General features: G+C 45.2%; 3 protein-coding genes across 3 annotated transcripts; all 3 read right to left on the reverse strand.

Moving 5' to 3' along the window:
• Positions 1 to 2,287: 2,287 nt before the first annotated feature.
• Positions 2,288 to 3,366, reverse strand: FSST1_008559 (uncharacterized protein; the record flags this gene model as incomplete). The annotated part of the gene is made up of 4 exons (XM_083225454.1): positions 2,288 to 2,440; positions 2,504 to 2,600; positions 2,662 to 3,267; positions 3,350 to 3,366. The coding sequence occupies 4 exons, from the start codon at positions 3,364 to 3,366 to the stop codon at positions 2,288 to 2,290; spliced, it is 873 nt and encodes a 290-aa protein (XP_083084520.1).
• Positions 3,367 to 6,288: 2,922 nt separating this feature from the next.
• Positions 6,289 to 7,005, reverse strand: FSST1_008560 (uncharacterized protein; the record flags this gene model as incomplete). The annotated part of the gene is made up of 2 exons (XM_083225455.1): positions 6,289 to 6,476; positions 6,990 to 7,005. 2 exons carry the CDS (start codon positions 7,003 to 7,005, stop codon positions 6,289 to 6,291), a joined length of 204 nt encoding a protein of 67 aa, XP_083084521.1.
• A 169-nt stretch (positions 7,006 to 7,174) lies between these two features.
• FSST1_008561 (fungal specific transcription factor domain-containing protein) lies at positions 7,175 to 7,793 on the reverse strand (the record flags this gene model as incomplete). The annotated part of the gene is made up of 3 exons (XM_083223876.1): positions 7,175 to 7,349; positions 7,404 to 7,723; positions 7,779 to 7,793. The coding sequence occupies 3 exons, from the start codon at positions 7,791 to 7,793 to the stop codon at positions 7,175 to 7,177; spliced, it is 510 nt and encodes a 169-aa protein (XP_083084522.1).
• Between the last annotated feature and the right edge of the window lie 3,568 nt (positions 7,794 to 11,361).

Here is an 11,361-nt window from a genome sequence, read left to right on the forward strand (position 1 = left end):
GCCAGTTTATCTTGATATATCTGACTTCTTCGATATAATCCGGGAGATATTTCTTCTCAAACTCGGACACACGTTCATGGAAAGTTTATTCATTCGGTGACTTGATAATCGAATGCCAATGGCCGTAAAACTCATTCCAAGCCTCTATGCCCGGGTTGTCCCCTTGAGTCTGGCGCGTAAATCTCGGCTGACAGTAGCGGAGAACTGCCTTATTAGCATGCCAGAGACATAACAGCGGCCTTGACGATAGGAAGCAAGTATCGACAGCATTCATACATGCTAGGCAACGATCAGTCAAGATGACGGAGGGATGCCTAATCCTGTGGTTTTCGCACAACGATCGGAATCGATCTAACGCCCAAAAATAGTCTTCTTCACATTCCCCACTCAGGAAAGCGAACGCGACATAGAACGAACGTTGACAAGAGTCGACACCGATCAAGTCCAAAAGTGGCATGCCGTATTTGTTGGTTTTATATGTACAGTCTAAGATTAAGACATCCGGATATGCCTATAGGTATGCCACTGACTCGGGATGCGCAAATAGAACAGCTTTGACTCGACCGTCTGGACCGGTTTGAAATTGACTCCAAAATCCTTCTCTAAACAGCTGATCAGCAAGTGCGTTAATGCTGCTTTGTCCTTGACACACTTCTCGTCTAGCATCTGCAATACGATTGTAGATGTCCTGTTGTGTTGCTATCGTGTCGGTGTTCTGCCGCATGTACGTTCTAATTTCTTTAGGGGCTACCCCAGCTTTGGCAAGGCCAGTCAGTTGAGACAGGTGCTCCTTAGACAGTGTTCGAAGTACCGGGTGGGCGGTGGTGTCTTGGCTTGGTTCATGGTTATGTAGTGAGAATCGGCTGTCAGAACGGTGCCGCAGAGTCCAGGTACTTCTATCATTATTTTCCTTCGCCAGTACAGAGAACTCGCAGCCTGTTGTTCGAGTTGTCGTCTTACGTTGGCGTTCTCTGGGAACGATTGGATGGTTACGGCGACGATCACACATGTACGTGATCGTCCTCCTGCCGGTTTTCTCCTTGGTTAACCTTCCAGTTATGAACGCATAGCCCCTGGTCGCTGCCCAGGCGTTGATTGCCTCGAATAGCGCCTCCCGTGACTCATACTCGCCTTCAGGAGGGAGACAGTCACCAGGAAACGGTGTCGGACTTTGAGATTGGTTGACGTTTATAGCGAAACAGTCATCGTAAGCCCGTAGTCTCGACACGATTAGCAGCGAGTGCAGTAGAACGCGACATTCGAGATGGCGCGAGAGGGAGACCGATAGCGGAGTGAGCTATACCAGATATGGTAATTAGGACAGGACCCGTCTCATTTTAGAAGGACAGGTACCTGTCCGCCTATTGACCGCCGAGCGCCATGCATTAGCTTAGACCTATAGGGCGTGGTGAATTTATTAAGTTAATACGGTAGCGCATTACTATATCCTCGATGGCAGGATTATATATTAATGCTAGGTCCTTTAGCTTACCCTACTTAACTATTAAAAAGGTTACTCTATAATAATTAAGAAGGCTAATATAAGCTTTAATATAAGCCTATTAATTAAAGGCATTTTATAATACTGCTTTAGATAGTATAGTTAATAATATATTAAGTAGTTATTAAGATTAATTCTATTAGCTAGAGAGCCTAATTAGATATAGATAATTATTCTTTATATTGCGCTGCATATTACTTATATAACTATTCTTTTATAGCTCTACTATATAGTAGAAGCAGATATATAAAGTATAAGGCTTTACCTTCTCTCTGGTGAAAAACCTCTTAGTATAAATAAAGTCAGAGGTAAAAGAGAATATCCTTAGTATAAATAAAGTTTTAAATGCTATAGCAATAGCTTAATAGTATATAAAATAGATTAAGGCAATAAAGAGTCTGCTGATAAGTTATCCTAGAAATTATAGTAGCTACTTAGAAAACTTCTTTTACCTTAAAATTCTTATTAATTTCTAATGGATTTAAATTATAGAGATAGAAGCTCTTGATTTCTCTATCTAACGAGTAGAAACAGGTCGGTTTCTTATGCATAAGATAAATTAGTCCTCCGGGGCCCCTGCCCTGAGCCCGCTAGCAGTAGCTGTTCTGGCGACTTCCATTTTTTTCTGACCAATTACCTTTGGCTCTGGCACTAAAATCCTCTTTCACTTGACTGCCCTGTCGACGCCATGTTATTTCCCCGCAAATGACGCTGTCCAAGGTACTTCCCCATCCGACAGGGGTCTCCTCTTTTACTTAAAATGGCAGAGACAATAAGGATGTAGCGTTATGAGAAACGCTGCTGCACACCCTGGCCAGCCATGACCTGGTTTGGCATCGGTGCAGCTATACTATAGGGGTCTATCTGCGGATTGAAGGGCCCAACGACCTGCGATATGAAGGCACTGTGTAGTTCTTGTTGCTGAGTAACTGGACAGTCCTTATGGGCAAAAAGAAGTGTCTTTAAGTTCACTGCGTCTTCTCTGAGCCGGGTGACTTATACCGTCAAGGCATCGTTCTCCGTATTAAATATCTCAAGCTTGGTCTGCAGGTTAGTAAGCCATCGTTTCTTCCTCTGACGACACTTGAGGGCGGCGATGCTGGTGTAAACAATCCGTAAGCATATTTTAATATAGAATAATCAAGTATTTAAGAATATACCGATTGCGCTCGAGGAAGTTCTTTCGCATCTCCTCGTCCGTTATCTTTAATTTGTATCCGCCGTCCTCCAGCTTCGTCTTAGACCCATCGGAGAAATTCATGCCACTATTGATAGCAGCGGCATTGGTCTTGGATTTCTTATTAGGGGGAGCTCTGGTTGGGGTTTTATCCGCCCTTTGTTGGCCGTTGGCGGAAGAGGGGTTTCTCTTGCCCTTGCCTCGCATATTGGGCCTGGCCTGTTCACTCTCATCTGAAGCAATGCTACCGTCACTCAGACCGCGAGCAGAGTCAATTGAGCCTCGATTAACACTCGACACCTGCGGCGAAGTGTTTCTATTCTGTGGAGCGACGGGAGCAAGGTGAGCGTGGCCAGGGGCGCCTGGAGCGCCGGCGAATTGGTTCGAGCTCCGGGCACCATCCCTACCTTGGGCTAACATAAATAGACCATTCGCTGTGTCGTTATCGTGGGGGTCAAAAGGGCCCGATGCGGGCTTCGACTCGGGTTTGGTAGTTCCCGCACCGTTGGGTATTTCTTGAGGTCGAGAGGTAATAGATGTTTGCTGTTGCTGAGGTGGGGGCCGTGGTTGCTGTGATCGTGGAGGAGCACTGCGGGAAACATCCTAGAAATGGGACGCGAGAAAGAAAAAGAGGGCGACGCGGATTTGTGTGCGAATTGATACTACTTAACGCTGTGCGGGTACTCATGGTGCTAGCATTTTTTGCCTTTTGTTCCACACCCCAAGGGCAGAGAGGGATCCAGTAGAAGTCAATACAAAGGTGGAGTTCCACGACTGACATCGCCGTCATTCCCACCCACTTAAGCCAATCGGTCCATTTTACGGCACGATGAAGTAGGCAAGTCTGGGAGTTTTGGGAAGAAACGAACACGGAGCCGTTGCATGGGGGTATGGACCTCTTGTACCCGCACAGGCAATTTTGATGTGATCGGTACCTCACCCTCGACGAATACCAATGCACACCAGACTATATGTGCATATATCATTCCACCGACGCCGTTTCATAGTCACCAAATAGTACTTGGAAGCACGTGATCATAAACATCGGGTTTATAACTGTCATTTACCTAGGGGTTTTAGTAATTTACCTCCTGGTAATTTACCTCGATGCATTCCTACTGCACCGTGCTTAAAATAATATTAGAATCCAAGAATGCTGCATTCCTGAACCCTGGACTATAGAACCCAGACCACGGAGCCTGAGCATAACCAATATAATGCTTCAAACTTGACAACAGTCAGACTGTATTTTCTGTTCCTGTCGGCCTGCATATCTCCTGAGAGCCCATAAGGCTGCAATGCAGTACCGGGAGGGGTTGCAGCCAATTGAGATGCAATAAACATGAGCTATAGCAGAGAAAAGGTAGGGCAGGTATGAATTGCAGCCCCATAGGCTCTCGGGAGATAATAAAAGGCCTCAGTATCTTAAATGGGGGTAGGTGTTATATTAGTTATAAAGCTTAATAAATAAATCTTCTTTTTTCATGTTGAATTTCTAAGCTGGCTATATTTATAATAGGTTATCTACCTCGCGCCTAAATAATTATCTTTAGATTAATAATAACTGCGGTAAATTAAAGTTAGTAATATGCAGAACTTAGAAGTAGGATAATAGAGAGATGCATGCTTGGCTATGAAACCGGATATCTTGGGGACCCTATATTTTATGGCAGTTCAGCATTAACGCTAGCGGTAAGGAGAAGTGGGGTGAAAGCCACCCGTGTGCGCCGGTATAAATCAGGGCTTTTACCACACACTTCTACCTGGCCGCTAGGTGATGGCAGGTGGCAGGGGGATGGAGTGCTGCCCTTCGCCCCAGTGCCAGATATTTTAGCTAGATACGTACCATATGTTTATACCATAGATACGCTTTGTTCGCGTGGATGTCACATGCGGCTAGTGGTTTATATGGGACTACAGGTTGAAAATAGAGGGCTGCATTATCCTGCAAGCCAGAATATTGGATGATGCTAGTATTACGAAACGTCACTGCGCATGATGGTTCGAGCGTGGACACGTCTGCATAAAGCGACGTTCTCTTTAATGCACGGTGGTGTGGTATTAAAGGAACCAACCGTCAGAAAGGGATTAGCTAGGTATTTTACCTCAGATAAGCCTGAGTCCCATCCATCGGAAATTTTTTGCAGGCTGGATTGCATGCCTGTGGTGACGGAAGTAAGCGCCATGCAAGGGCTTTTGATGATTTAGACCACTTATTTATTCGCGCTATTGGACATGGTTTCCTGAATAAGAATGCTGCTGCAATAGCTGCTTCTTCTCCAGCCGGCAAGCGGCGGCAGTCAGGAAGTCAAACATGTTGAGGTGTCGATATCTACCCTCTATTGCCTGCTCGTTGGAGGCAAGGCGTGATACGCCATCGCATTGCACACAACATTTGATGGTACCGATTGCAGCCCACCAAGCTGCGGGCTCCTGGGCCATAGGGTTGGGGGTGTAGTGCTAGCTAGAGGGAAAACCCTGGAGGGCGTCACCCCTTGTATCAGGCAAGCTGGTGTGCTCAGTCCGGCTGCCTTGCTCCATACTTAGATCGACAGTTTGTCGGTTTATGGAACACCGAGGTTCAGAAAGCAACCTTGGATCCTCCGCTTTGGGATGCGACTTATAATGTTATCAAGTACAACATCCAAGAACAATGGCATTGAAACTCTGCAATCTCAGAAATGATATTGGATTTGGGTGTCTTGTCTACGTTGAAAAGGGCGTATAGGCGTGGCTTCACAATTTCGGCACTACTCCATTACAACCCCGATCCTGGCAAACAAGAGCTTCTTTATGCGTACCAACTGGCTAGAAAAGAGAGGCTAATATCAGTCAATATTCTAGCTAGCTGGCAGGCTAGTGGAATCTTTCCGCGGAACCGATCTAAGCCACTGAACTTAAGATTCGTGCGAAGAGATGATCTAGATGCAACTTCTGCACCTATATTAGCATTTCCAATGCCACCTGCATCAGATTTTGCTTAAAAAATGAGTGCGGTAGATATTCAGACGCCGAAAAGTTCCCGAGACCTTGTTAAACTTAAGCGGTCACTTATGGCTGTTGACCTAGCATTTGGTCAGTCTGCAGCGCGTTTGTTGTTTCGGAAGGTTGGAAAGGCACTTGATGATAATATCGTCAAATTGACAGCTGCAGAAGTTCAAACTGACCATCTGACTAATGCTTTAGAAAAGGCAAGACCTTAAAAACGACGTAGAGTTATTCCTGATCTGAATAAGGACTTCGTTGAGTTATATGAGGTCCAGACAGAGAAGGCAAGGTTGGCTATAGAGGATGGTGGGGAAAGCGATATTCATTTGGACCTGGAAGGTTCAATATTAAGCGATTCGAGGTCGGAAAAATCCAGCGAAGCAGAGGATTGTATTGAGGTGAGAAATCCTGACTTTGAAAGCATGTAGATTAATACCGGGTTGGCAATTCTTTTATTTACTAGGACGGTAGGAAGAATGAGATGCGATTTTTGGAGTGGCGCGTTGTGGGGGTGGTGCGTTGTTGGGTGAGCTGACTTAACCTTTTCCATAATGAGCTTCAGTAGCTTATCCATGGCTGAGTCATTGCGCACAACACTCTTGCGCCGGCCGTGGAGCCACTTTCATAGTGATTCACAAGCGTAGGTCTCATCTGAATCCACCATCCCGTCCGCGACCGAGTCCTCCTGAGACGTGAACTCTCGAAATAAAGCTATATCCTCAAACTTATTTGCCAGGCTCTCAACGCTTGCCTCCTCAGGATCCGTCATTGAGAGGTTTAGATCAGCCATAAACATAGCTCGAATATCCTCTGATGAGCTATTTAGCCTGTTCTCCTTAAATTGCTGCATCATATGCCGCGCCTTGCCTACCGAGAGATCTTGTCTCTGTAGCGTTATGGAAAGCAGGCTGCAACCGATAGCCTCTGCGAAGCGGTATGACCGCCGCAAGCTTCCGTAACACTGAATATAGAAGGAGAGGTAGAAGTGCTATTCTGGATCTTTCGTGTCACTAAGTATGGCGTTTGCGATATGTATCAGTGCCGTATACTATAGCATTGTGTAAACCGGAGCTGTATAGTTTTTGCGGTACTTAATGATCAAGCGCTTGAGTTAGTTAACAGATGCTTTATAAGCCGCGTTGGGCGAGCTGTCCTTGCAGGAGAAGGTCTTGAATAGTAACGATTTTGAGGCAGACCTTGCTGGTGCTGTGAAAGGACGTAAAATATCAAGAACGGCGCAATAGAACCAAATGCTAGCAGTCCTAATTAGAAAGTGATCTCTATAATCTCAACGATAGACAGGGACAAAGAAGGTTGACGTACTGAAAAGTAAGGACATGATGCGGACTCTGTTCTGAACGCATTATAAATGACGGCAGAGTCTTGGCCTAAGCGATTAGTTCCCGGTATTTATACTCAGCAAAGGCAAGTTTCATATGATTGCTCAGGCGACCACGCGGATTGGGTTGATCGCGATAATACTGCAGGGTCACTTCATGAACAATACGCTAAAACTGACATAAGGCTGGAAAGGTATCACCTATGTACGCCGACTGCAGAGATTGTCGAACGGAGTTAGCACTCTCGTCGCGGCCGCCATGCCTGGCATAACCAGGAATCGGAAGCACAGGAGGGTATTCTGGATATGCGAGGCCGGGTTGTTGATAGAACAAGGACATGAGCCTGAAGGCATAAGCACTCTGGTCGTCCGGTATCCCTTGTAGGTTACTAACTTACACGATCCAATTGAAGGTACCCCAAGCAGCATATAAGGTTGCGCTCTGAAGCTCGGCGGTTATTTCTTGAGCCTTACTGGCTGTCACTGTGGGATCAACTCCGAATAGGCCCATATGTGTTGCCATAGCGTTCGCTTCTGATACGTATATTAAGACGTAATAATCCTTGCCATTACCCAAATATGCCAGACCCAGCAATTGCATGCTGGCGAGATTAAGGAGAGAATCAGTGGCTTTCTCATCAGTCCAACGACGCTCTGCCTCCTCATAGAACTGGGGTATATATTCTTTAATTGAGGGATCGTAACCACTGTACATTTGCTATAGCGTGTCAGCAAAACAAGTGGTTTGCCCACTGTACGTCATGGTCACTTACACAGCCCCAGTACATAATAGCACTGACGAGCAATGGACTGCAGTGCCCCAAGCGGCAATTAGTCAGGTCATCGACAAATAGGTCTGGATTAAAGGTCCCCAACAGAGGATGGTCTATCTCCAGATATAACGATATGACTTTGGCCGCCACGTTGTCCGAAATCGAGACCGAAGTCTAAAAACTCAACTTTAGTTCCTCCAAGCGCTTGTCACACGGATGTAAAGTCGATATCGGGCGTTTTATATTTATAGGACGGTGCGCAGAGAATTGATCGGCTTCAGAACCTGCTGACACACTGGCTCCATCCCTAAACGGCGATTCACTCCCTTCATCAAGGGTCGTTGATAGACGATCGGTGCTCAAGGCCGCCCTGGAGAATGTAAGCCTAGAATTGGAGCCCCATGCGACAGCATGTAGGCAATACATTCGATTTGAATCTGATAAAATGCCTGATTTTGGTGCAAGATAACTGACTTGATAACGTTGGGCTCGAGGGCCTGCAACGGGGGAAACGCTACCGCATTCCTTGCTATGAGCTCGTACTCCAGCCCTAGGTGTCTTGTGGATATAGGAGCCCATTCTCGTCCCTTTGGACGTTGTTCCTGGCTTCTCCTTGCTTTTATCATATCCAGAACGCTGTCGACATCGTTATGGGATCGAAGAATATACAGGCTATCGAGGGCTTGGTTCTCGGAGCCAGTCCTCAAGAAATCAAACAGTTCAAGGATTTGCTCCGTTTCTTTGCTCGGCTAGCTATAACTACGGGGTTTCGCATAGGTGCAAGGCTCTTCCTCGCTACGCTATTAACAAGACCTGCATTAAGGCCACTATCTATTGCACTAGGCACTCTAGGTTAAGGAGGCAAAGAAGATTATAAGATAAGGCTTTATTTATATAAACTTTTCTGCAGTAATACTTATTATATATAAATTAAGTTTTAATCTTTTATTATTTAAATAACTTCTTAAATAAAAGTAAAGTAAATAATAAGCTAAATAGTTATAATTAAAAAGAAATATTATTTAAATTAAAAATAAAAAATAGCTTTTAATTTCTTTAAGATATTAATAAGAATTAAATATTAAAAAGGTAATTAAAATTAAATATAAAACTTTAATTAATATATTATTAATTTACTTAAAGACTTATTTTATATTTATTAATATAAATTCTTTATTGCCTTAGGTATTTATAATAGCTATTATATACTATAAGTAATCTTTTAAATAGGTATATTTGCTAATAGCAGGATGCTAATAAGACTGCATATCTTCCTCGCATAATTAGCTTAAGGATCTCAGAGGCCCCTCGAGCTATAACTAGTTAAACGTCATAAGGAAGCTTGGCTGGTTATTTAACCAGTAAGAAGATACTGAATTAGTGGGGAGCAGTCGCTGCAAGGTTCTGCAACCTTGATGGGCAGATGCACGCTTTCTCAGGCTATTTCTTTTTCAATCAGAAGGACTATTATAATAAAACATAACACCAGCATTTCAACGGACCACGGCGCGTTGGTTGAATAATGTGACCTGGACGATGGGCTTCTCTAATTGCAGTTGCTCATGTAATTACCGGATTCTCACGCTTTAAGATGCCCTCTCCTCCCTGTAACCTTGCGGACTTTAGGTGCCCGAAACTTCTCAGGGACAAGCACAATACAGGAGTCCAAGTTCAAATACAGCAAAGATCATCCAGGGTTTTCGGATCTAACACGGTTACATCATATCTACGTAAGGGCTTCCAGGGATAATATAAGCGGATCATGATAGGGACGGGGTTTGAAAGGTCTGGATCGTTTCGGCGGAGAATGTCATCTTGTGGCACGTCGAAAAGGGTCAAGACTGGCGGAGTGCCGCCGGGAGGGGGGTCGCTTTACCTGATTGAATTTAGGTAGATACTCTGGTTTCCTAGCTGGTTGCTGCCATGAGCTAGTTGCGGACGATGAGATAACCAATGGAACGAAACATTTATTGCGCCGCTAAGAAAGCTGTTAACTACTGCGGGGAGGGAAGAATTTTTACAGGGCAGAGTTGCGGTGGTACGCGTCATGTCGCGTTTCCCGGGTCTCTCGGATAGCATGCTCTTGCGTGCAGCAGCCGCATGTTGTTGTTGCCTTGCACTGGGTTCCTATGTAGCCATATCTGCGGCATTGGAAGTATTGTCTTACTCGGGCACTGTCTGTTACGTCGTTGAACCGGGAGGCCACGCCTTGCTGACTGAAGCCCTTATTAAAGACCCTATTTACGTCTTCGGCCTCTATGAACTTGGCCGTGACTGAAGATGCGTTTTTGAGGTTGTTAGCCTTGTACTGTAAAAGCTTTAGCTTCCCGGCCTCAGGATTAATCCAAGTCAGGGATGGACTAGGATCCCAATCAGGGCTTCCAATTGATATGTTTCTTGACCATTGATGCCGAATTGCGGTAGTTGTGGTTGAGTTTAAATGTGGTCTGAGATATGACATTGCCGAGATTGGTGATATAACAAGCAGGGTTGATAGCGTGATGCGAGTCATGCATATAGGTTCTACTAGGATCATTACCTAATTGGAAGTATCATTCTTTTCCCAATCAAGGACCCCTTATCCTACTAAGCCAGCGGGCCCAGTAGTCGTTATAGATTTTAAGTCCCCCAAAAGTATTTCGCGCAGCCACTTTGACATCAAACTCTCAATCACTGCTCTTTCTCTTGTAAGAACTAGAGCCGCAGCATAAGGCTACATACCGACTAATTGCCTGGCCTAAAATACTTTAGGCGAGAACGCAAACGATTAAAATCCTGTCACAGCGAAGACATCGCATACTGCACGCCATGGCCAAGGAAACAGTTCAGAGCAACCTCCCGCAATCGCGCCAAGGCGACTCCATCGGATCTTCACCTTCAGAGGAAACAATCCAGGACAGCCTAAGATCACAGAATGCTGCCTTGAATGCCGAAATAGTTCGTCTGCAGCAAGAGTGTGCAAAGCTCGAGACACTCCTGTCAGCACATACACTAGGAAGGGACTGTTGTTTGTGACATCAACAGCAGGCTCCACATGCACCAGAATCGGAGACGGCCATAAAAAACCAGAGTAACCAGGAGAGAACATGAAATTCGTCTAGATAAGATACAGGAAAGATGGCGAGGGTGGTCATGGGTCTTATTAAGATGCAGTAACTTAGCTCATAGCCTATTCTACTCTCTGGAGTCCCCCACAAGTGGCTTCCTCGCACTACTTGATGCGAAACTTTTTTGTCGCTCTTATTTCCCCTGCTGACTTTCGTCTGACCTACTCCTTGTCCTCATATGTCGGAGCAAAAGCATCCGCATTACCAAGTTTGCGAGCGTTGGAACGGAGTTTTAAGTTTTCGACACATCTAAGCTGGTGTTATTTTAATCGCTTCGAGAGGCGTCAACAGAATGTTCGAAAACTGCCGGGTTCCAACGATTTGCCAGTCCCACAGCTGTTATCTCATGCACGGATGAACAGCCAAAATCAAATGAGCACTTGATTTTCTATCTAAAGGAGCGACGAGAGTCGGTCTCTTATACTCATGTTCAATCTGCCGATCGTCCAGGCAGCAGGATGCTGCCTGTGATTTAG

Source organism: Fusarium sambucinum, chromosome II, assembly GCF_050947815.1.
Source record: "Fusarium sambucinum isolate potato_lamoka chromosome II, whole genome shotgun sequence".
NCBI classification, from domain to species: Eukaryota; Fungi; Ascomycota; class Sordariomycetes; order Hypocreales; family Nectriaceae; genus Fusarium; species Fusarium sambucinum.